The sequence below is a fragment of the Cyanistes caeruleus genome, chromosome 4 (genome assembly GCF_971803275.1).
Source record: "Cyanistes caeruleus chromosome 4, bCyaCae1.hap1.1, whole genome shotgun sequence".
Classification (NCBI taxonomy): Eukaryota; Metazoa; Chordata; class Aves; order Passeriformes; family Paridae; genus Cyanistes; species Cyanistes caeruleus.
The window spans coordinates 56,867,770-56,893,960 of record NC_141704.1 but is presented as its reverse complement, the minus strand read 5'-3'; the positions used below and the strand labels follow the sequence as shown (position 1 = coordinate 56,893,960).

At 38.1% G+C, this 26,191-nt stretch overlaps 1 protein-coding gene and 1 long non-coding RNA gene across 4 annotated transcripts; one reads left to right on the top strand and one right to left on the bottom strand.

The window, feature by feature from the left end:
* Positions 1-542: 542 nt before the first annotated feature.
* Positions 543-25,464, bottom strand: LOC147653661 (uncharacterized). 3 transcript variants are annotated; one of them, XM_086884896.1, is made up of 6 exons: positions 25,120-25,412; positions 24,470-24,527; positions 23,405-23,485; positions 17,219-17,249; positions 13,852-13,897; positions 1,155-3,303 (listed from the first exon to the last, which is right to left on the bottom strand). In XM_086884896.1, exons 1-6 carry the CDS (start codon positions 25,239-25,241, stop codon positions 3,258-3,260), a joined length of 384 nt encoding a protein of 127 aa, XP_086741022.1. In that variant the 5' UTR covers positions 25,242-25,412; the 3' UTR covers positions 1,155-3,257. The 3 variants fall into 3 exon arrangements, with proteins under 3 accessions (XP_086741023.1, XP_086741022.1, XP_086741024.1); XM_086884897.1 differs by lacking the exon at positions 25,120-25,412 and having other exon boundaries at positions 543-3,303; positions 24,470-24,553; XM_086884898.1 differs by lacking the exon at positions 17,219-17,249 and having other exon boundaries at positions 25,120-25,464.
* On the top strand, positions 14,778-25,849 carry LOC147653660 (uncharacterized). Its single transcript, XR_015285657.1, has 2 exons — positions 14,778-16,939; positions 20,005-25,849. It is a non-coding gene; the product is annotated as an uncharacterized LOC147653660 (long non-coding RNA).
* Positions 25,850-26,191: the final 342 nt, after the last annotated feature.

The following is a 26,191-nucleotide window of genomic DNA, read 5'->3' as shown; positions in this document are numbered from 1 at the left end:
CCATGTTCCCAGCAGGATAGGGAAGTGGATTCCTCTGCTCTCAGCACTACTGAGAGGTCACAGCTCTATGTTAAGTTTCAGGGCCCTAACTGCAGGAAAGAGCTTGAGGTGCTGAAGCATATCTAGAGAAGGGCAATGGAGCTGGTGAAGGGCCTGGAGAACAAACAACCTGTGAGGAGTGGCTGAGGGAGCTGGGGGTGTTTAGCCTGGGGAAAAGGACACTCAGGGGACATCTTATCACTCTCTACAACCACCTGAAAGGAGGGTTTTGTTAGGTGGGGGTCAGTCTCTTCTCACTAGTAACAAGAGACAGGACAAGATTGAGAAAATCTCCAAAAGGAGATTTTTCCCATGTTAAAAAAAAAACGTTCATGATGACAAAGTTACCTGAGATAAAACCTTTGTTCAGGAAAGCATCTGGTGACATGCTCTTGCCTATTGACAGCAATAGGGCTTAAGCTAATGCTAAAAATTAAGTATATGTTTAAATGTTGAAAAAAAGATGCATTCCAGGACTATGGACTTTGATGATTGAGTGGATATTTGTTTAAGTAGCATAAGGAAAACAACTTTATTGGCCCAGTTACATGACAGAAAAGTCATATATTCTTCTCTTTATGCTATGGAAATTTAACTGCTCACAGAAGAACACCAGAATTCAAGCAGGTAGTGTGTTGAATCCCACTCTCCCAAGGGAAAAAGAAAAAGTTATCAAACCACAACTTTCTACTTGTGAGGGACACAAGTTACTACATTTTCAAGCATCATTTGACTGTCACTCTCTTACAAGTTACAAGCAACATAGGCTAAACTCACACAGATCACCCTTGTGACTGAGTACATGCACTAAACATGGATGTGTCAAGATAGCTGTTCTTCAGTAACTCAGTCATTTGTTTTGGCACCCAGAAAATAAATATACATCTCTTTATGGAAGGTAATAACTTATCTCAGACTGTTTCAAATGTTTGTCTGATGGAAAACCTCCTTCCTACTGATTTTGCTATTTGAAGAATAGGTCCCTGTTTTCCAGATAGATAATTAGAAATTTGCAGCAGACAAAATTCCAATTAGTATATTAATTTGAAAGCTTCATCATTGTTTTTCTTGTACTGGAGGAAATATTGATGAAGTATTCTGTCATATTTGTTTGGTTTTTTCATTTATTTTTTTTTTAAGCATTTGATTTGAAAATCCTTGGACGGAGTTTACTTAAAAACATCTTTACAAGATTTAAACGTATTTTGAAGGAAAATTTCAAAATGTATCTTCTTACATGGTAAAGAGGGGAGTATTTGACACATTTATCACAAAAACATTTCTAAAAAATGTTCAGTCCAACTAGTATTATTCTTCATGTACTCTTCAAGTATTCTTCAAGTACTGTTCTATTAACACGAAATGGAATCATATATTTAAGTTAAAATTATTATTATCAGAATACTTTCAGTTAATTTAAAAAATCATATATTACTGTTATTTTAAAAATAACATCCAGAAAAGAAGATCAAAATGTTGCAAACAAAACCAGCTGTCTCCTGTACCATTCAAATAATGAGTCAAATATGGAATAGAGCTGTTAACCCCGGTGAGAATATCTATCCCACTGGTCTGTTAAATATATTTCCTGGAAATGCATGTACTTATTTCATGCTTGGAAAGATACATAAAATCTCATAAAAGTGCTATGAGGGGATAAATACCCAAAAAGGTGTTGTGACAGGAAGTCTGTAAATAAATGATTAACCAAGCAAGATATTTGCTTGTGTAGCAAGGGGAGGCATAGGAAGGCTTTTTTTTGTTCAAGGGGTGTTTTGAGAAAGCAAGGGTGGAAAAGGAGCTTATGGTGAGGAAAAAAATCTCTGACAGGCAAAAAAAGGGAAAGTAGAGGAACAAGGAGTGGTATTCCCAGTACTGCTCCTCTGAAGAGCACTTTAGGAAATGTTACTCTTGTCCACAGCCAATTCCAGATGTTCAAAGTAGAGAGAGAAAGAAAATGCAAGCTAGCTAGGCAAAAACTAAGCTCTGGTGGTCTTGTACATTAGCTTTCTTTTGCACAAAGTTGTTTCATGATTCAGTTATGTAAATGAGGTTTATGTAGAAAGGATGTATAATATAATCATTTTGGAACTGTAAGCATCCAACTTACCTCCATTACAGAAAATGACTGCCTGATGCTGCCAGTCCCTCCTTCGCTTGCCACGATCATCACAGATGTGGATGATCTATTCAGCATCACTTCAAAAACAGGATAGTTAGAAAAGTTATGGACTCTTTTCCTTAATAGCAAAGCCCACACTATTTTCTTTCAAGCACTGACACACACCTGTCACTGTCCTTACAGGAAAGAAGGGGTGGGCATTGGTTAACTATGATCTATCAAAAACAGATTTACAGAGTTTACCAGACATTCTCTTTTCCAGTTTTAGGCTGGATTTTTGATCTCAGACCTCTAGGGTCAAATGGGATCTGGAGAGAGGAGAAAGTCCATTTCTTATCTGTCTGCTTCAGCACCAAAAGTTACTGCTGTGGCAATAGGAAAGGCTTTTATTACACTCCAGTTCCTGAGGGGATCTACAGTCAAGGAACATTACCTTAGCCCTTGTGAAGCTCATCTAGCTCATTTGATCTATAAAGGGCTTTACAAGCATAACTCACCCTAATCAGAAGTTGGCAATGAGCTGCAATCACTTCTGCGGTACCTACAAGAAACTCTGATGCTGCCAGTTTAGTGATAATATCCAGTTTTCTGTAAATCTGTGCTAAAACTGAGGCAAGGATCAGAGACCTGATATGTCACCTAAAGTTACACCAAGCTAGTGATAGGTCAGTGATCACTAATTTCCACTGCATTTAAAACAGGGATAGAAAACCTCAAAACTCAGGTTTCAAACACGTAGGTTTCCTATTTCTAGAAGACCCTATAATCAAGCTAACTTTGATAGTTGGATAGTTGTACTCCAGGCATGATTTTGTCAAAGAAGCAAAGCTACTTTAAAATATTTAATAGAAATGAACAATTAACAACTTAAATTAAATTTAATAGTATTAGGAAAAAAAAACCCTCTATGGAACTTACAGATTATACCCTGGGGGTATATAAGATAGATTTTTAGAAAAGGATCTGATTATTTAGAAAAGGATCTTCACTTTATTTTTCTCCTGCCTCTCTGGGTAATGGTGCAACTTCTCTCTAACAATTAAACATTTTAAAGACTTGTTCTACCTGTGGCAAAGTGATTTCTTCCTTTGAGGTTTTAGGTTCCTTCTGTAGTGGAATAATGAAATCTATCTGAAGTATATCTGCCATCAAAAAACAACGAAGTTCCATTCAGTTAACATCAGTCTATCTCAGTGGGAATACTTTAATTCTAGGAGGTTCAAGACCAGTAACTCCCAACTATTTAATACATTTCTTTCTCATAATGGAACTTTATGACACAGAGCAGGTGGCTCAATGAAATTCAGAATGCTGTCACAGGGCTGTAATGTACGAAGAGAGGTGTAGTCAACTGAAGATCACAGTAGGCTCAAAAGACATATCTCCCATTCACACACTCTGGGGCAGTGGGTATTTTATTATTTATCTGCACCAGAAGATTGTCATATATTGATTGGATATTTTTTGTATGTTCAGTCTCTCCCTTTGTCAAACAAAATCCTGTGGGTGAATGTCCATGTACTTTGCAAAGATATATACAACTTTATTTAGATTCCTGGACTTGACAAATGGGGGAAGCTTTCTCAAAGTTCCTCTTTGAAATAAATATTCAGTCTCTTTATCACTTTTGTGGTCAGCCAAGTTTGTGGATCTGAGCTTGGCTTTCAGACGGCAGGAAGGAATAAGATGTGGCATCTCTTTATTCTTTCCTCAATGAATTTATTACATCCATGATATTTTCCTACAGCACATCAGTCCCTCTTTTTATTCTGACTTGTCTTTGCCTCCTTTTGTACTTTATATTGATCATGTCATCAAGCCCTCAGATCTTCCACAACAAGAAGTGTATTCCACTAAAGGCAACAGTAGAACATCTGCTTACTGTAATTGTACAGATTCTCTCCTAATACTCCAGACCATCACTGCCTTTTTCTAAATGATTGCATAATTTCCCTTTATTTTGTTCCTATGCTGTGGGACCATGCCTGCCATCATGTTACATGCTGGGGATTTTACACTGGGAGTGACTGCTGAGATTCAGTTCCAGAAAAGATGTGACAAGAAGAATCTAAATATACAATTCAGAGTAATTGTTCCCAAGGTGACTGTAAATCTGGGCCAGGGAACATAGCTTTGAAAGGTACAAAATTTGAAAGGTCACATTTCTGGAATAGCAGCTGTAAATTATCATAGTCTTTTTCACTTCAGAAAAGCTATGACAATTCACACCAGCTCTAGGAGTATCCCTGAATTAACGCTGAAAATTTAATATTCATACTTCAACACATTTCATGAAGCAAGAGAGTTAGCACATTTATATAGAAGTGCAATTCAGAAACCTATGTTAAAAGAGAAATGTCTAATGTTTTTAAAAAGGCATGACTGTATGTATTTGAATTTAAATCTTACCCCTAGGATTTCATGAGCAAATACAATGTACAATGCATTTAAATCTGCTGTTTAAAATTTCATGGATGGAAGTAACCTTAGCTGTACACATCCTGGTTTCTCTGGGGTGAAAACACAGAACCTTTTAAAATTGGGTGCAGGTTTTGTTCGATCTGACATACTCTGCTTCAATCTACTTAATTCCACCAGCTTTAATAAACATTGCTCAGTTCATAGCAGCAGCATGGAGAAATTGGCAGATTAGCCTTGAATTGATACGGTAAACCAAATAAATCTGCCAGATTTTTTCTTCTTCCCTTTAGCTGCTGAATGCCCAGCCCTGAGGCAGGCACACACATACAGTGCAGACTGTGGTGTGCTGCACAATGCAGGGCTGTGAAGCATGAAAAGGCTGATTGGAGTGGAAGCTCTGATAATCAAGCTTTCATCTAAACACCCTAGCGGGGCTTGAGAGGAAGGAGGGCTGTGTGCAGAAGGTCAAGAGTGGTTAATATTAGGACAGGCTAAATGACACCTCTTAAACAACTGCTGTTGTGCTTCAGAGAGTGATGCTCCAGACATGTCAGCGGTGGCAGACACACAAAGCATATATTGGAAATCAGGATTTTAGCGCTGTAACAAGTGAAGACAGATGAACAGCCAACAGAGCCAAACTTTGAAAGCCATACTCAGCCTCAAAAATCTGCTTCAGTTTTTCAGGAAAACTATATAGTAGGGATTAAAAGATAAATGCTCAATTCATTTAAGCCAACAAAATTTGCTCTCTGTAAAAATGGAAATGTCATGCTTATGACTTGAAAGAAAGACTGAAACTGGCTGAATCCTGGATCAAGCTTAGATGACATTTAACATGAGAGTTTTCTGATCACTGCAAGCTTTTTTTCAATTTTCTCCAGTTTTCCACAACAGAGTTTATCCTGATGATGTCCACTTAAGACAGAATATGATATGTTAAAATTCAGTATAGTTTGAGTTATCTATGGATAAAAATATTATTTGAATATGTCATAACCAACTGGATGTGTTTTATTTGCTTGTTAACTCCAAAGCAACAAATAAGTTTTAATACATACATAAGGAAAAAGAGTGGAAACAATCAGCACCTTTTGTTTGTCAGGAACAAAGGAAATGTCAGGCCATAGAATTAGTCTTTTCCAGAAATTTATAAGCATCTGAAAAGAAGAGCTTATAATGAATGTGCTTCTTCAACCAGAACAAGCACACTGTGACTGCAAAGCTATCATAATGCAACACAGTGTACCAGTGGGAAATAAACACACATCAAGAAATATTATTTCTATGAGTGTGCTCCAACGTGAGCAATTCCAGTGAGTACAACAGCAACTGCCTCCCTATGGTTACTCTGCAGGTGTTCCTCTCACACAGAGTGTAGTGGGAACCAAGCTTTGTCAAACTTCATCGGGCCCAGAAGATATTTGAAAGAAACCCTCCACTGAAATTTCTATTCTTAGCTTATAAATCTACAGGTCACTTCTGCCACACCAATGTATCCACTCCAGTAAGGATATGCCTGGAGCTACAGTATTAACAATGCTTCTGTATCTTTGCCACACATTTTGGATTTTGGGTGAAGTTCATTACATTTGCTCCTTATTTCCTTGAATGCTGTCAGTAACTCTATTTTTCCATTTAACAGTGTAAATCCCATCTAATTCTAAACAAGCCAGTGGTTAGGATAACTGCTAAGATAGCCAAATTTTTCTTTCTGGGCTAATTCAATATTTTAAACAGTTCAATGTCATTTCTTATGTGATGGGAACAATTTAGACAGTTCTGAGGAGAAACAGTTATTTCTAGGGACCCTTTGGCTGCATCTTTCAGACAAGAAAATTTCAAAAAATGTCAAACTCATAAAAGTACACCTAGGTGCAACCTATAATTTAATTTTGTTTCATAAGCTATACTTAGCTCACTGCAAAAAGTATTAGGAACAGATTGTCAGTTGCAGTAAATAATTATAGTTCTGTTACAGCCAAAGTTTTTCTGATTTATGTTCCAAAAGGATCTGACCTACAGAAGAGTACAGTGGTTATCTCTCCGATCTAAGTACAGAACTCTTCTCATATCTCATGTATTTTATGTCTTCTAGAGAGTTTTATTTCCACATATTGAGTATCCTGCTTCCCTGATACTGACAACTTTATTAATTAAGTATTATCATATTAATACCTTTCTTGATTTAATTAACTTTTATGGATATTTTCTTTCAACTTTTATGCTTTTCTATTATGAAAAGTACCAAGTGCTTTAATGTTCTGTAATTTAGAATGCTACACATTGCTCTGCAGGTCAAAATTCAAGGAGTGCATATAAAATTAAAAATTTTCCCCAAGTTGTTCAAAAGCTATCTTTATTATTTAGGAGATAGACAATAAAACCTTTGACATTCCAAATATGCAGTATATTCTTACTTAAAAGTAACCCATAAAGCCAATGGATTTTAGGAGGATCAGAGTTCAGGATCCTTCACAAACTCCTCTGCCATTTGCTTCCCCAAACAAGCCTGTCTTTTGAACTGAGCCCTGAGATAACTCCCACTTGCCTTTATGCTTGCACCACAGAATGCAAGTGTGCTGTCACAAAGTAAAAAACTTATTTTTTCATTAAGGAGGGTTAAGATCATCTTATTTCAGTTTTGAGATTTTAGCATCGTTTGGACAGGTGCCCTGAAATAAAGTCAATAGAAAATTAAGCCACCTGGCTGGTACTCAGCACCTGCAGTTGAGACATGTTGTAAGTGGCTCTCGAATACCTGCCACCACTTCAGCTGTGAGGGAGTGTGGGGGACAGGACATGCTGGAGAGTCCAGCTGTGATTGTGGAGGGTATCACTGCTCTCAAATCACAAACACAAAAAGACAAATGACACTGGTATGTCTGTAAAACTCTTGGTTTGGTCTGAAAATTTCTCTGTGCTTCAGAGATCTTTTGATTTGGCTTTGAATTGGATTTCGGTCTGCTCAGAATCAACCTAAGCATTGTGACAGAGTTGAGAGACTCTGTAACCTACACAGCTCCAGGTAATAAAATAAAGAAAAAAATAGATGGATTAGTGCACTCCATACACTGTGCAAGTATTCCCACAAGCTTTGTAAAGTAATGAGTTTGATGCTTGAATAGGCCAGTAGCTCTGAAGGCAAATCACTGTTTGGTTTATCTCCCGCTCTTCTAAAAACTTGTCTTGGGATCTTTAATTTCCATGTAGGCAACCAAACAGATCCTCAATTTAATATGTCCTCAGAACAACTTGCCTTCTTACAGTGCAGCAGCTACCCCTACCACCCCCAGCACTGCACTGCACTGTCAGCACCAGGCACAGGCCCTTTCATCTAATCTGGGATGGTTTCAGCCAAGAGCAGAAGTGGGAGCACCACAAATCGCGCTGTGTACTGACCTAGTGCTATTCTGGTTTCATCTCCGTTAGAACTAACAGCAGTACTTGCTCTTTGTAAATTTTCAGTTCAAAAAGAATTGTGGATTAAAACCTTTTGTTCTCAGATTGTTGGTACTGACAGCCCAGCACTGTTTGGGAGCTAATGGTCTTAAGCTCTTCCTAAATATTCAACACAAACTTCTGATTCATCTTTCATCTAGCAATTCCTGTATCAACTTTATCACAGCCCAACTAATAATTTTAATCATATGTATTCAGTTTTATTCGAATTTGCATAAAGTTTATAACCCCAGTAATGGGAAAGCAAGGGGTTCTGATTTGACCAAGAGAGCTGAAAATGCATTTGTATTGTATCCCTGCACTCTCTCAAAGAGAATCAAGATATTATGTCACGTTCCACTTTGAACAAGGTCTAGAGTAAGCCTCTTAAATACACGGTTCAGAGGATCTGTGAGAAATTGCAAAGTTTCTCAGTTTCCAGAGCTTTGTCCAAGAAGCACAATAGGGATTTGGAGCAATTTCTGTGAGGTAATTAAGCATCTAAATATCCTTAACTTTTTACTCATATATTGCTGCAAGAATTTCTGCCCTTTTGTGCTGTTGTTTAGCTCTGCAACCTCACCAAACAGAGTTGGTTGCTGACCCACAGAGAGTCTCTGGCACTTGGCAAGACCCAGATTTCCCAGTATTTTCCTATTGCTTCACATAAGGGGTCTTACCAGTGCACACTGTTTCTCTGCCTCATTCAAGTTGGGTTTTGTGCACAAAAGTCACACAAGAACCCTGTAACAATTAGGGGGTTTGGTCAGAAATTAAAGTTTTATGCTAACAGCAATGGTAAAACAAGTGCTGGTATCACCCTTTCTCACAGATTTCTCTCCACTTTCTTTCTAAAACCAAAGTTTTGTTGTTTTTTTGTTGTTTTTTTTGTCACAGAAGATGTCTCTTCTGTTTCTACTAGATATTTTCTGGTACTACATGGTTCTCATAACTTTATGATAAGGTTTTTCTGAGGTTACATCCTATCTTTATTTGCCATGCACCACCCAGAGATCAAGATAACTGTACATGATAAGATGGCAAAAGAAAAGGATTTATTGAAAAACACTCAGTAACTTTGAGGGCAATTAAGAAGTAAAATAAGAATCATGAGAAAGAATGCCATTTGTAGTGATCACTGTAACTGAAGAAAGAAATAAAAGAGCCAATCTTGACTAAAGATGAATTTGTGTGATTGATAGGTAGATTTATTTATCTGTCTTTATTTGTTCATTCCCTTTCAAACTTGCTCTTGGAACCAAAGACTGACAATAAACACAGAGCTCCTGCGGTGCCAGAGACCAGAATCACACTTTAAAGCAATTAACTCTAGATGTGAAAAGTAATATACACATCAAAAGAAAATGTTGAAAAATTAAATTCTTTCTCCCTTCTTTCCTCTTGAAGGGCAATTGCGTCTCTGCTGAAACAATACTGTAAATGTTCCTTAAGTGGAATTTTCCTTTTTCCCCAACTTAATCAATTATATATTTTGGAAAAGCCCAAGTAGTCTATTATGCAGAACAGGCAGATTCAGAGGATTCTCAGTCCTCCTTCAAAGCCTTGCTAATTGTTGAAAGCATCCAAGTTAGCTACCAGGAAGATGAAACTGGAATTCTTTAAGAATTTATCTGCTACACTGTGTCACTTCGATCAATTAGAATAGCAATGCTATTCAGACTCTGAGCATTCCCACACTTATTTTTTCATGCTCTGTACCTGGAAATGAATACAGTAAATCAACTGATGCCTTACAAGAATCCAAAGAAGGAATATCTCAGGTGGCTTGTATCCTCTATTCTTTTTCACATGTTTTCTTTCAGTACTTGCCCTTTTTGCAACAGTGTTAACTGGCATAAAGGTTAAGTTCTTCTCAGAACTTAAATATCCCAGGTTAATTAAATATCATTTTCCAATCACTCATTCCCCACTCTGTGTTTTGACAGACAATTACTCCTAAGCACAGGTGGTTGTATTTGTCTCTCATGAATTACAATTTTTCTCCAATTAGGCAAAAACATTGTGAATTTTGCTCTGTCATCTCTGTGCTCACAGGTCTCGCTGATTTGCTGTCCTGCTCCAATTCATATGCTCTATGTCATCACCCTGCATGCAAAGAAAGACAGAGATCAGCATCAGGTTCAGGAGAGATTTCTGCAGACACTTACTTGGTAATTGCTCTGCAAGCACAGTTGCACATGAACTTTCAAACTTGTCTGCACTCTGGACTCTGTCTGGAATCCCTACCAGACTGAAAGGTATGTCTTCCAGCTCCTTTAAACAAAACCCTTAAATAAAAAAGTTCTGGCTCATTTTCTCCTCACCACTCATTCCTGACAGACGTGTGGGCCATCAGCCTCATTTCATATGACCTAAATGCTTTTGAAGCCAAGGGCACTTAGATCCAAATGACTTCTCCAAGGTCACAGAGAGAGTCAATATCACCACTGGAGAGAAATTTAGGAAAGGCCAGATATTATTCTGCTCTCAGACCACAGCTTTCTCAATGCCTTTAATAAAGTGAGAGTTTTCATGAGTTATATAAGGGATTGAAGACTGCTTGTTAGGTGGTGCTAGGCTGAACACAGAGTGTATAATGAGCAAAGAGAGAAGAACAAATTTACTAAGCTTGGGCATTCAGCCCAGTGCTGAAGGATTGAACTCCAAATTTTGATTGTTTTTTTTAATATATCGCAAACAAATCAAAGCAAAACCTAACTACACCTGGAAGCAGGGTTTTGTCTTGCAGGATCAAGGTGTAGAAGTAATTGGTAAAGGCTTGCACGAGTCAAAAATAAATCTAGAAACCTTTCACAGAAAACTCTTTGAGGTCAGGAATGATGTGAAAATTCTGTAGGTCAAGAACAAATGTCATAAAAACATCAGAACACATTGATCAAGCAAGGTGGGGAGGAAAAAATGAAACATGACAAGCCCTTCCCAGGAGGGGATTTTAGTGACAGTTCCTATCTAGACACCTTGAGAACTATTCTGGTGGCCAGACACAGGTCTCTCATGCCACCTTGGGCATGGCATGCTGTTGGAGACATGTCCACATGGATCACAGACGTGGCAAAACCTGTATGAGACTTGCTTTCTAGAGTGGTAGCTGGAGCCCAGAGATCCTACTCAGGCACCAAGATCCCCTTCTCTGTTTCAGAGTGATTGTAGCCTGAATTGTTCTGATTAATGCTGGAAAACATGAGGCTGTTTGCCCAAAGCTTGTGAATAAGCAAAACTTGGTTAAAGGTTTGCAGAAAACAAGATGGCTATGAAATTTTACTTAAACTAACTTTTTGATTTATTGTCTTTCCAGAGGGATTTAAGAGTCCTCGCATTCCTTCATCAGGAATCACTACCATGAGGAAAAACAACCAGTAACAAAAGTTCAAAGAAGAATTAGTCTTAACACAGACACACATGAAGGCTTTATATTAGTTTATATTAATTGTGAGGACTTTATTTTTGGTGAGTTTTAACAAGACTCAAGTCTCATGTATTTTAGCTTTTCTCTAAATCAGATTCAGGTCTGGTTTGTTATGACATGGAAGTCAGCCTGTTCTTTATTTTTTTTTTCTGAGCAAATCCTTCCATCTGCAATAAAGAAGCAGGCATTGCACTCCAGCTTTGAATTTGCTGTAACTACAACAATCTGCAAGTGCAGTTCTCAGAGCAACTGTCAGTACAAAGCACATCTCGCCTTTTGTTGTATAATAGAGGATATAAAAAAAATAAAAAAAAAGGGTGGATATACTTGTACACTGAAGTTGACATGAAAAAAGGAAAGTCAACAGCAATAAAACCATACCCTGTGGAAACAATGTTGGTCCCTTTCTAGTTGAGCCATATTTTCACTTTGAATGAAAGCAGCCTCAACATTTCAACTTTTGGCCTCTTTGAAATGAGTGGGATTTTTCCTTCTGCAGCTGCTCTATCTGCCCTCCCATAATCTGTGCTGAAGATGCCCATGTGAGGAAGAAGGAAGAAGTGGCAGTAATTTGTTATTCAGAATTTGCTTGCAGAGCACTTTTTTATGCCTGCATTTGCTACAGAGAGCTGTTAAAAATTTGTCTTTTACTCCAAGTTTCCAGGACTAACTTGAGCAAACACCAAGTACTGCATGCTACAGTGAACTGCATTATGTCATTAGTAAGCATTTGCTTTCATGTTGCATAAAACAACCAATTTTTTTCTCTCAGAAGAAAGTATGCAATTGGATTATTATTTTGAAATAGGAACCACACCAAAAAGAATCCATGAAAAAGAAGCCACCATATTCCATATTTTAGTATAAGCAATTAATAGCTGCATGTATTCTTTTAGTGCAATGAGAAATACAAACAAGGGGTTATGATTTGTGGGCTTCCACCTACAGAATGCCCTTCAGGGCATCACTTCTCACTTCTGTAACTGGGACATTGTTTACAGCAAGCATCTATTCACAAGTTTAAAGAACTACTGCTAGGAGCATGTGTGTGCTCCTAATAAGCTTGAGTGCTTTCCTCATTGGAGGTTCATCCTTGTATTTTAAACAATGAATCCACATACAAAACATAAAAAAAGAAAAAAAAGAAAAAAAGAAAAAAAAAAGAAATTAAATACTCTTTCTAATCTCTCTTGCTCATACACTCATTACTTCCCAGTGATAATTACTAGCTGCAGCATCAGGAAAGGATTGTGATCAAACCTGTGAATCAATTTCAAAAGGCAGGTATTAATTAGAAAGCATGATGGTAAGTCTGTTTATACATACTAGCTGGGACTGGACAGGTGGCAATGATGGGAGAGGGAATCATAAACCATTAACCAGCAAGCCTAGTTTCTTTCAGATAGTTAGAATTTTATGAGAATTGTTAATAAAATGTAAAGATAAGATTCTCAGCTGTTGGAAGTCAATGGAATTACTGCAATTTACACTAGTCAAGCATATGGATCTATATATACAGTTAAATACACCCTTCCTGAATAACAATAGTAATTTCCCTGCAAACTCTGCAACGTCTGGCAATTAGAGCAAGAGACCATGAGTCAGACCTCCTGAGAGCTATTCTGAGCTGAGCTAGTGCTGCAATCCCTGGCCTGTGAATTTGGGAGGATGGATTTCAGAAGCTCTGAACACCCACAACTCCAACTGAAGCCAAAATGAGTTTGAGTGTAAGCTCCTGTGGGAAAATCAAGTCCAGCTCCCTGCAATTTGTTGCTGCCTGTAAGTCCTATCTCCACTGTTTTCTGCCATCTGGGGTTCACAGCTTGTCTGATTAGGCATTTTCCACATCCTTCATTCCAACCTATTGGCTTATTCTAAGACAACAACAGAAAACAGAAAATGGAACTAATTTCCCAAAGAGGTTGTGGAGTCCTCTTCACTGAGACCAAAGAACCATCTGGACACAATTCTATGCAATGTGTTCTAGAATGAATGAATTAAACAGTCAGAGTAGACTTTACTGTAGTAAGAGTTCCCTTAACAGAAGACAAAAATTGTGTTCCTGTAAAAAGCAGTAGGAATTTAACAAACACACAATTTTCTTCCAGAGCTATTTCAAAAATGGCAGTCAAGACTGCCCTTCTTAGAATTGGTTTTGAGAAGGTCATTTCCCCCCCAAAAGAAGTTCCATCTAAGCAGTTCTGAGTGAATACATACATAGATCAGTTGGGAAATCACTACGTCTTGTCAGTGAGATTCTGCATTTCAAGGGGCTTAAATATGTAGTTGGGCTTCATTTCATAAGCAGTAGATAGCAAGCACTGATTTGCTTAGATAATTATTAAACATTTGTCAAATAGCTACAAAATGGACTCATTTGGAAACAGCTTTCCATGTCTACCTTAGCGGTCTGCAATGCTGCATCTGGGTCACAAGCTGCTGGGTACCTGGTAGAGAGAGGAAAATGGAAAATGGAGTATCTGTCAATTTCAAGAACCTGCTGCAGAAATAATCATAATAAAAAAGTCTCTAAACATATTCCATGACAAAATTTACTCTCTGACCTATTCCCTAATAGCCTAATAACTTTCTCTGCAAGAGCTTTCTTGTTTAAATTGCTAGCTGATGAGTATAGTGCAATTGAAGAAATTCCAGAGATGCCTGTGAGGGGAATTTTTTTCAGCATGTGAAAATGTAGTGAGATCAAGAAAGGGGGGGTAGCTAGACTTCCCAGACTTGATTTCCACCCCAGGCTCTGCCAACAAGTTATTTTCTGTCTGGCTCGGGACATTTATATTTCTCACCTTATCCAGCTTCTGAAGGGAAAATCCATAGGCCTAATGCTCTCAGAGGTACTTTGTGGGGCTTAGAGAATGTCAGTAAAATTTAGAGATGCTGATAGTGACAGATCCTGAAGTTTGTTTGCACTCAAATGTGGGGCTTGGGCAGTGGCTAGTGTCGGGAGGATGGCAGAGTACCAGCACAACCATGTGTCACCTTCTCATAGGATAAACATTGTGAAAGTGTGAACATGAGCATTAAGTCCATCTTGGCTCACAGGTTTTTGATTTTCGGTATCCAGGAGGTTGAAGATAGGTCACCGGAATTTTTATTCTTGGTAGCACCAAACTTCAGTTCAGCCCAAGTTTCTGTGACCTCCAGGTGCTCCCAGGTTGCTGTTCCTTTTCCTTTCATCCCCATATGCTGCTGAATTACAGTGGGTTAATAAATTGCCATGTGTCAGCCAAAGCAAAGGTCTTGATTTTCCACACAGTCTTAGCCTGGGGCAAATATGAAATAATCCAATTTGCTCTCTAAAAGTAGAGCTTTTTTTTTTTTTTTCCCAAAATTTGCTAATTTTCTTCACTGCTTACTCCAGTTTCCTGGAAAGACTGAGCTCTAAGTATGATTTTGTTTTTACAATGTAAAACACACAGGTAACAAGAAAAGCCCTTTGCTGTGCAGAAATTTGGGAAAACCATTTTCTCTTTGCTGTGGAAATGACCAGGGTATTTTCCTGTTCCAGGTGCTAGGGAAAAGGTGAAACCAGAGAGTCAGTACACTCCTTTCCCTTTCATCTGCTTGGAGACAGTGCACTCCCACAAAAAAAGAATAGCAAAGATGATGTTTAACATGTTTTTCACCTTACTGACAACCAAACCATTATGACTTTGCAGCCCTTAGATGAGAGGAAGTAGTTAGTAAAAGTTAAAATGATACAACGACAGATTTAGAGAACTATGTGGTATCTGACCTTTCAGTGTCATCTTTGTAAAACACTGTCTGGTAAAAATCTCTTGGGGAATAATCTTCCAGATTAGCTGCTTTGACTCTGGGCTTGTAGTTCAAGTACAAGCATAAAATATATTTCAAACAACAGTGGTGGTAGTTAGAATGTTATTCTGTGCACTGCACTCACTGTTCTCAGGTTACAGAGAGACAAAAGGAGCAATTCAACATCAGGCAATCTGGATGGAAGCTTGAGAAGGTGCTGCAAATGCATACTTAACTCACAGATATAAAGCAAGTGACCAGGCAGTTTCCACTAACCTTTTCTATAATAATTTCTGAAAAATGAAACAAATCCCCAGATATCTGCATGGTAGATAGGTCAGTGTCAGGATTGGTTTTACTAGATCTAGTTACTTGTGTAAGGTTAAGCATACAGGGAACACATGAACAGAACCTGTTCAGTCCCTTTGCTGAATCAAGCTGGACCTTTCTCACCACCTAACTCAGTGACTAGATTTCTTCCAGAAGCAGAATTTTGCCAATGAAACAAATTCTTTAGTGTATATTTAAGGGAAAAATCAAAAGGTTGTTACCTTATCCCTTAGCTTTTACACCATGAACAGCTCCACAGCAACAGCTCCCATATTTTCCTGCCTTTCTGATCATGAAAGATGTGTCAGCTACATTTAGTAGCACTTAGAAGGAAACACATAGGGATTGATACAGTCAACAGTTGCAGGAGTGGAGTTTTAAAAACAGTTGTATCATGTAGTAGATTTTGGCGCAAGGTGATGTAGGTCACTCCTTTGTAATTTTTTTTAAGCTATAAACCACCTGATGTGCCCACAGCTGTTGCTCTGAACACTGATCAATATTTAAAGCAGTGCTCACAGCTACAGCCATGAGCTCTCCCATTACAGGGACACCTTTCCCTTATTTGCCTGTGAGTTTTAACACAGCTCTCCAAGATGACCAAGATCCACACTGGGTAAAAGCAGCAGCTCTTTTCCTTTCAGTATGTCAGATCTCAGCCTTCTTCACATCTCTGCACTCCCCCAGCAGCAGCCCAAGCAGGCAGCATTAATGAGCCAGTGAACTGTACAGAGGTGATCATACCTGTCTGCAAATCCTACCAGCAATTGCCTCCTAGAACTGAAGAACAGCAGTTGGCAGAGGAAAAAAAATCCCCTGAGCTAGTCATGATATGAAGGATGGAGCTGAATGATGAGAGACCCAAAATCCTGGAAGGGATTTTCTCCATGCAGTGAGTGGTTATGCAGTTCAGCTGCTGTTCATTGTATTGGAAACAGCTGTCATAATATTATGTTCATTTCAAAACTACATAATAATTAAAACATTTTGGCAATTAGGAGATTCAGCTAGAGGCAGTAAACCAGGTGATCTGCACTGCAATTAGAGCTGAAAAAGGTAGTGTTCTTTGCTCCTGTAATGCAAAGCAATTATCAGAAATTACTCAGTATTTTGCTTTCACAGCTAAACAGATTGCACAATAAAATTACCTACTGGTGCAGGGGGGTTCTGGCCCCATCAAGGAGGGATTTCAATGTTATTTTTCAAAAATTAAAGGAAATGGGGAGGGCATACTCAGCCAATTCAAAACAGGATTTTTTCTGCTGAAGGTAATGAAGCATTATCAATATTCCCCAGTGCATGATTTGTTTCAGTGGGTGCAAGCTGAACATTTGCTGGATTAGGATGGGCACATGGAATTCACAGAGATGCAGATGACTGCAAAGGTGAGCAGCAGTGTAAAATAAACCCTTAGTCTAAGGGATGTTTGAAAATAGTGGTTTAATATGGCTTATCTCTGTGCACTGCCAAATTATTTACCTGCATCCATTTTCAGAGGTCTTAAATACAACTGTAAGACAATTTCTAAAACCCAGTGGAAGTAAAGCCTCTGATATTCTGACCAATAAGAAGCTTATCTTAAAATCTTTTCCAAACAGTAACTTTTTAACTGCTTGATCTCAGACTATAGGAGTATTAGTGATAACAGAAGCAAAAAATGTTACCTTTATCCAAAAGTTGAATTATAAAATGTTCCTAGAAATGAAGTTCCAAGAAAATATCAAACATATGTTATAATGAAATATTATTATATCACTATAATATAATTATTATATACCATAATTTAATATTATATTACAATAACATTATTATACTATATTATAATATTATATAAATATAATATATTATTATATTATTATGAAATATTATTATAATGAAAAACAGTCAAAGAATATTTACAATTAAAAAATGTAGGAGTCATGTTTAGAAAGAAAAAGCTCAAAACGCTGTCCTTATGGCAATATTATAGAGAATGTGGCATTGCTTATTAGATGGACACAGAATATTTGAAAAGAGTTCTCAGTATCAGAGCTGTCATAAGTGCTTTACAACCAGCTGGGAAGACTTGTTACCTGTGAGTTGAAAGGTCATGTTTAAAACTAAATTCCACATTTTTTATGAAGCTGTATGACCAAACAGCCATCAGGATTCCAAAATTAGTGGTGAAGGACAAGCTGGAAGAGGTTGCTAACACCCAGGAGGATGGAATTCAAATTCAGAATTAGCTGGATATATTAGTTTAAAAAAATAGTTTAAAATTAGTTTAAAAATAGAAGTACTAATGCATGAGTGGAAATGGAGAAAGTCTGTTTAGACAGAAAAAAAAAAACTAGTACAGGGCTTATAAGGAAGTCTGAACTGGAATCAACAAAATGATGCTGTGCTAGAGAAAGGAATCATCATTCTAAGATGCACAAATAAAAAGCAATTAATGGACTCCTGGCAGTGCTGCAGAGACTTCAGCAAGAATATGATGCTCTCTTTGGGGTATTGTTACTACAAAAGCTGTAGAAAAACTGGGGGGAGATGGACAGATCTTATAAGGAACTGAGCAGTCATAGCCTGTGAGAAAAACCAGAAAGGATCCTGTGTGTTTGATTCAGGGAACAGCAGACTGTTGAGGCTGGTGGGAAAGAAAAGTATCGTTAAATCCATGAAGGTTGCTATAAAGATATGTATGACTGATTTGTTGCCTTTATCCACTTGAAAATGTATTTGTTGTACAGAAGAAAAACTGGAAGCAAACCCTTGGTGAAAACAGATTCTTCTTTCATTTGGAAGTTTATATGCCAGAAAAGCTGAGATGGAGCTGTTTGGGAAGCAGAGAAACATTATTAAAGTTTTTAATAAACATTCCTCTTATTCCTCCTTATATTGCAGTGAGAATTTTCACTAAAAATCAAAACATGAAATAAAAATTTTACCCCTCAACTACCTATGAGAGCTCTTTGAAGTCAGACTAAAACTAAAAAGATTAACCAGAAATTAAAGTATTCAGTGGTCAAAAGACTTTGCAGTGTTGCCCTGTCGCACTAAAAATTATAATTTCTCTCCAGTGTCACTGAAGCAGATAAAAATAGAAAGTGTGAGGGTAGGAGGAGCATAAGGGAGTCCAACTTTTGCCTCTAGGTTTTGAAAAATAAATGAGACGTAGCTCATTTCTATTATTAGCCACTCAAGGCTGCCAAAGGCAAAATTTTAGCAGACTTTGTATCAGTGGAAAATCCATTTATAACTTGCTTTGATTTTTGTTCCATTTCCACACTAGGACAAGAAAATGATAAGCTATAGCTACATCATAAAATCAAAAATTTGTGGGAATTCCTGTAACAAATTGCCACATATTTGAAGATAGGCTGTTTTGCTCACTTGGACTTCTCAGACTTTCAAATACAGTTATGGGATACATAGAAAACCATTTCTCCAGCCCATTATTTAAGTATCTTAAGACATAAATGGAGTTGGGTAAGGCAAACTTTAATCAGCCATCCTATTCATGCAAGTAGTTGAGGCTTTGGTCTGGCACATTCCCCACCCTGGACTGCTCTGATGTTTCTCTAAGTGCTTCAGATGAGGGTGGTTATAGACATGATACAGGATTGGAGGCCAGAGTCAGTCAGGGAGAAGACAGGCAGGAAACCTGTTTTGAAGTCCTCACCACTGCATTTCTTCCCCTTTTTTTACCTCTATAGGGAAGAAAAATTCTCCTGCTTTGTTACATCCTCTGGAAGAGAACATCTTTTCAGGAATAATTCTTCTTTCAACAAAATTGTATTTTCCAGTGAAAATTATTTTTATGCAGAAGGCTCAACACACACTTATAATACCATTTAGACTGTAAAAAGCATTTTTATTTTGTCAAAATACTGTGCAAACATCAACTAATTACACTCACACATGTCTTAAAACAGGCAAGTACTGTCAGCTCTGTTTAATAGACAGCACAGTGAAAAGACAGTGTAAGTTGCCTACCAAAATTTACACAGTGAAATAGTGGAAGAAATGGGGTTACATATGAAGATTTCTTCTTTTTTCCATTTAGTAATTCACTAGCCAACAGAGCTTCAAAATGTAACAGTGTGTTTAACCCTAGTGACAGCATTTAGGCATAGTTGTCACTGCAGTATTCTGCAACAGAAAGTCTTAGCTTTTGGTGTTGCTGACAAGTATAAGGCCCCTCTGCCTGGAAAAGTGGGACATAAGAGTGGAGAGGTTGCTGTAGTAAAAGCATGGGCAATTCCAGCCTGTCATCTTTTCTGTTTGAAAGAAAGTGACATTTCCTGCAAGCACCCTCCAAACACTGAGCAATGTATGCATTGTGAGAGGAGTCGCTGCTACACTGGTGGCAAAGAGTTCTCCCACATCCCATTGTGTATGGGTGATGTGGCAGTGTTTGAGTAAATTATTTATAGGCTTTTTTTTTTTTTTTTTTTTTTTTTTTTTTATTCAGAGCTTTCTCCAGCACCTGGGCTGAATTCCAGTTCTCCTGTGATGGTTTAGAAGAATTACCTCTGACAGCCCCTGAACCAAACTGCAGGCAGTGATGGGCTGATCCATGTAAGACATGTCCATTGTACAATATCTACCACAAGCCTCAGGGCTGCACAAGCATCTGCACGGAGGGGGGTGAATGATGAGCAGAAATTCTCTCTTTTCTAATATTCATTTAAAGTAATACTGCTGTATGATTGAGTGCAAAAATACTTTAAACAGTGTATTTACTGATGATTTGGCAGAATCACCAACACTGTGAGGAAAATCATGTATTTTCAATGGTTTTGTGGAAACTGTTCATTTCTGTTCTGCAGCAGATTCTGAAATGTGACTTCTACATAGGACAGAAATATCATGCTGGAACGAGCAGCCTGGCTATTTATCCTGTCAGGACCAAACTCAGATCTGAAAAGCCAGTGGCTTCATAGCAGCTCCCTAGAAAGTCTTCTGAAGGGCATAAACATGAGAGCTCTGTGGCTGCAGGCTCCTCCAGTATAAAGGGCTGAACTAGCAGTCTTAAGAGAGATATAAAAATGAGTACATTCGCGAGCAATAGCTGTCATTAGAAATCTTCCAAACAAATCTGGTAAAATTTTAAAGTTACTTTGTAATTCTTCGTTCACTTGAAAGTCTTTTCTTGAGTAGAAAATAGTTTTAGCATAATGGAAACACAGGGACTTTTTAGAAAATAGACTTTATAGGTTATTTTATGTTAGAAATATTCTTGATTCACCTGATTTCCACTAGAAGTTTATTTTCTAGCAGGTTCCTCTTGACAGAAGAGGCTTAAATATCAAACCTAAAAAGTAAATAGTCTCAGTAAAAATGGGTCAGCATTTCCTGACAGGCTGCATTTTGTCAGAAAATTCTGATATGATTCAATTAAGATCCTGTGTAAGAATGTGACAATTTCAATGAAAGTGTCCTCAGGAAAGGATTGCTCTGTTTGAAGATAATGTTTCTAGTAACAAATCAAAGAATGAGAGACTTGAGATATAACTACCAGTAGTCTACTGTTTAGACTGTTCTCAAATTTTGGTGATTCATTTTCAAGACCTGCAGTTCTACCCCCTCCAAGTGACTGACAAAACAAGACTACACAGTGTCCCTTTCGGCCACTTTTGGGGAAGCACTTATGTTCTAATAAATAATTTAACATTCCTTGGTTTGCAGAAAGACTGGTTTTATGTCTGAGAGAGTGGGGCACTCAGTAGGATTGTCTTTCTGGTTTCCTGGTCTGATTCACAGCAGTGAACCTAAAGTTCTCCTTTAAATTTTTTTTTCAAAATTTATTTAATTCAAGGAAAAAAAAAAAAATCTGCCTTCTGCCAGCACTACCAAGGGAGCTGCATGATGAACTGAGGTGCAGCTTACCTGATACACAAACCAGGAGAAAAGGTGGGGTTTTTTTGAATTCCATCTCTTTTTTGCCTTTTCATGCCTAAATATCTTTCTAGCCATCTGCCTGTGGAGACACCAGTGCATGGACATAAATGAGGAATGACTACTGAGAGTGGGAACTCTGAAGGAAGCATTAGCACTTATACAATTAATTTTGTGACATTAATTGAGTGTCCCCTGCATAATACTAATGATGCAGAGAGAGTTGCTCTTCCACAACTCCATAGCTGAATTTAGCTTCTGAACAGAGTTGGTTTTGCTAGATTGCCTCTGGACTTCTAGGTGATAAAGCACACCAGTGCATATATCTTCCTCAGTTAGGCAATTTTCTCTGCTCCTAGTATCACATGTCACAAAATCTAGTAGCAGCTGTCACTTATGAGATCAAAAGATGGAGTACATATGGATATAACTCCTGCTGACTACAGGAACTTGTACACAGTGTTAAAGCTTCTCTGAATTTAATTATTTTGTAGGTGAACAACCCCTACTGGCAGTGTCTAAATAATGACACAAACAGCTTTGAATTCTCTAGGAAAAGCTTGCATAACATTATCTCTTTATCCTACAGACTTTTAAAAGACATCCTGTTACAGCATCCTAACAGAAAGCAGAATAGAGGCTTATTGTAAAAGACAGAAGTGGGGTTTTTTTGGTACCCTCAGTAAAAGGTACTAAACACAAGAAGAAAACTGTGTCTCTGCAGGATGCATTAGCACAATATCTGCTTCCTTTCTGGCTGCCTTGCCAATCTGCTGGATGTGAAGCAGGTTGGCATTACATCTTTAGTGTGAAGGGAGAGAATTGAAGCCATAAGCACAGGAAACCATGTAACAGCTGAAGCCAAACCCCTCTTCCCTGGAAGGGTCTGACATCAGAATAACCTTCACACTTGTTAAATTTGGTCAGTCTGTGCCTATACTGCACCTGGCAAAGAGGTGGTTGTTGCTTCCTTCCCTGGAGAGAGGAGGCAAGCAGGGTAGGAGGGCTTATTGTTTGATCCCACAGGGAGAGCTCAGGACCACAGGCACGCAGAGATCCAAACAGAGGGAATATTTTATCCTTGTTCCTCAGTAACAAAGGGCAGGAAGCTCCACAGAGCAGCACTACCTGTCAGTGTCAGGCACATGCAAATTTCCCTCTTGTCTGGTTGCAAGTGACCACAAATTTTGAAGGCCTCCCCCAACCCTCAAAGCAAACCTCCAGAGCCAGTGATGCAGGTTATCATTACTTACACCATATAAATGCTTTTCCTACTCGACTTCCTGCAGCAAAACTGTTGATGCTGGACCTTTTTTTAAGAAGTATTTGCCATTTCAAATTTTATATGTGTGTCAGTCTTACCCTGGGTTTTGAGTATATGTGGCTATAACAAAGTGAGATGTAATCTTTAAGGAACTCTGACAGACACATGGACCAGTGGAGCCTGTTTGGGCATGAGGTCCATGCTGCATCTCTCAGACTGGTCCTCAATGTCAGCAATTCTTTACTCACCCAGGTCTCAGAAATAGCTTTGCATTAAAACTTTTTTTATTTATTTTATTTTATTTTTTAAATATTTAAAATTACCTGAGAGATACAAGGCCAAGGACACTGCTCCTTATTTTTTATTATTTACTCCTCTGTAAGACTTTTGCTGCATTTTGTTAGCCTGTGGAATGATGCATGTATTACACACTCACAAAGCCATGCCATCTGAGTTTTTTAGCAGAAAGGCCTTAGTGACAATGTCAAGTTTTTCCAGAGTATATGCTTGTGTGGGTTTAATAGATGTCAGGGCCAGGAAAGCAAATCACAATCTGCAAATCTGACCTCCTCCTAACGCAGGTTCTTGGATTGCTCTTTATTAATTCCCATTTCACATCCACTAGCTGTCCTTGAACTAGAATATCTCTTTAAAAGAAAAATTAAATGCTTTTATATACATTTTCAGTGAAACAGAATCTATTACCTACCTGGATATATTGCTGCAGTGACTGAATGCTTCTGTTGTTAAAAATCCCACTTTTGCTCTTGTCTGAATCTTCCTTGTTACACTGTAGAGGAAGAAGATATTCCTTGCTTTTGGATGAAGCATAACAAAATAGAAAATAATAGAAATCCCACATTGCTTCTGATTTTGATCTCTTCCCCAAGTATATAGATTGTAAACAACTCACCCACAGATGGTGTTTTTTGTGATCAAAATATATTAAACTCTCAAAGACATGCATCTAACTCATTATTTTTTTCAGTCTTTTCTGAACCTTCTCCATCTGCTTTAATTCCCCTTTTGAAGGACAGGTTATAAGATATGGTACTCCAATTACAGGCACGTCAGTGCTGATTGCAGGAGAGAATATAAATTCTCCTATTCAACACTTTCTCAGTTGCATATTTAAAAGTGATGACAACCATTTTGATCACTTTTCTTACATTGGGAACTATAATTCTCCACCATAAACATCAACTCCTTATCAGTGTTTTCTACAATAAGATCTGTTCTTCTGCAATTATGTTTTGTATCCTAATTTTATGACATGTATGATTTTATAATTTGACATTCTAAGAAATTATTTCAAGGTTATGACAAAAGATTAATTTATTTAAATATGAGAAAAAATTTAAATGTGCTCAACTATGAGCCAAGACCTATGGGATCACAGTAGAGACAGCAGCTCAGCAATATTTTGTGTTTCTAAGAATATTTTAGAACTATTATTTGAGCAGTTTTTGGTTAATTTACAATCTAGTCTGTTGATTTCATGCTATTTCAATTATTAATCAGGAAGTCATCAGATATCAAGGTAAAAGTTTTCCTTCTACCTTGATTTGCTAACTTCGTAGCACTGCCCAAAAATATCCAGTGAGTTTGAATGTTTTCCTCTGTAAACTCTTTAATTTCTTTATCAATCAGGATTCTTTACTAGATATTCCATTATTTATTCCACTGATTTCTATCAGACTAAGGAGATCTATAAGTACTCATGACAGGCCTCTTCTTTTTAAATAATTGCACAGTGTCACACCACTGAAAATACCTCTGTCCTGTAAGGGCTGCTGAAAACCCCTGGCAATGGTGATGACACTGGATCAACCCTGGGAACAACAGAAATAATGGCCATGCGTGAGGAAATGAGAGTTACAGCAATGTGTGCAAAACTCACTACCACTTTTTTACAGTTTTTCTATCACTCCCTAATGTTTATTCTTCACTTCTGAGTTGCATCTTCTTTCTTTCTTTTTGTGAGGCAACAGTACAGTTTTACTGTCCCAACAGTATTTTATCCTTTTTCACTTTCCTTTTTTTCTGTTTTATTTTAATTTAGAAAAAAAGGTTATTTTTTTTGGTAGGGCCTTCATTCTAGAGCCTACATTCACTTGGATTCTTTTCCATTCTTTTGCTGCGCCAATTTCTATGTCCTTTCTATTTTCTTCCTGTCTTTGGTGGTTTTATACAAAAGTCTGCCTGTCTCTAATCCCTTTATTTTCTTCTTCACATTCCATGCTTTGTTGCCTCATTCAGTCTTTCATTATCCTTCCAAATAAACAGCTCGTTCTGAAGCTTCTGTGCAAGGAAAGCTAATTCACTCATTATCTGATTTTTTCCCTTCCTGATCATTACAATTCTGAGCAGTACATTTTCAGGCTTTTTCCACCCCTTTTCAATAATAATTTTTTTACACATTACCTTTCTCTGAGACACTGATTTGAACTATGCTGGATTTGAAGGGACCCATCAGGATCACTGAGTCCAACTTCTGGCCCTGCACAGGACACTCCAAGAAAATCCCACCATGTGCCTGACAGCATTGTCCAAACATTTATTGAACTGTGTCAGGCTTGGTGCTGTGATCACCTCCCTGGGGAGCCTGTTCCAGTGCACAAACACCCTCTGGGTGAAGAACTTTTCCTTGATATCCAGGCTGAACCAGCCCCAACTCAGCTCCATGCTGTTTCTGAGCCGTGTCACAGGTCAGGAGTGAAGGGATGGGTACCTGCCTCTGCTCTTCCCCTCACGAGGACGTGCCAGGCCGCCACCAGGCCTCCCTCAGCCTCCTCTCCTGCAGCCAGAACGGGCCAAGCCACCTCCCCAGCTCCTCACACGGCTTTTCCTGCAGAGCCTTCACCATCCCCATGGCCTGCTTGGACACTCTCTAACAGCTTTATGTCTTTCTTACACTGGGGCACCCAAAACTCCTCCCAGCACTGGAGGTGAGGCCTTCCCAGAGCAGAGCAGGGCAGGACAATCCCCTCCCTTGCCTGGCTGGCCATGCTGGGCTGTATCTGTTGCAATAATTTGAAGATATATACATTTGAACCCATTGGTTTATTGCTTTATTTGTGTTATAAATGTGGCTATTATATGATTCAGCTCTAAGTACCTTAAATAAATGCAGATATTATCTGAGTAATATGTTGAATTATGTCTATATCTGCTCACTCACAATAAAATACATTAAAACATGTACAGACTCTCTTCATCCAATTAAACTGAAGTGACATTCATGTTTTTTGTGAGTACACGTAATCTTAAGGAAGTAATCTCCAGCTCAAGTGAGAGCTCTCAGTCTTGGGTAAGTGATCTGTGAGACACACGGGTCTCTTTGCAGATTAATCCCCACAAGAGATATGGTAAGCAAATCATCTAGTACTGAGGTCATGGCTGCAAGGACAAAAACCCAGTGAAATGCTCCTTTTTCAGACCCTGCTCATATTCACGTCAATGTTCTTCCTGTTTAAATTACCCTGTCAAGTAATTT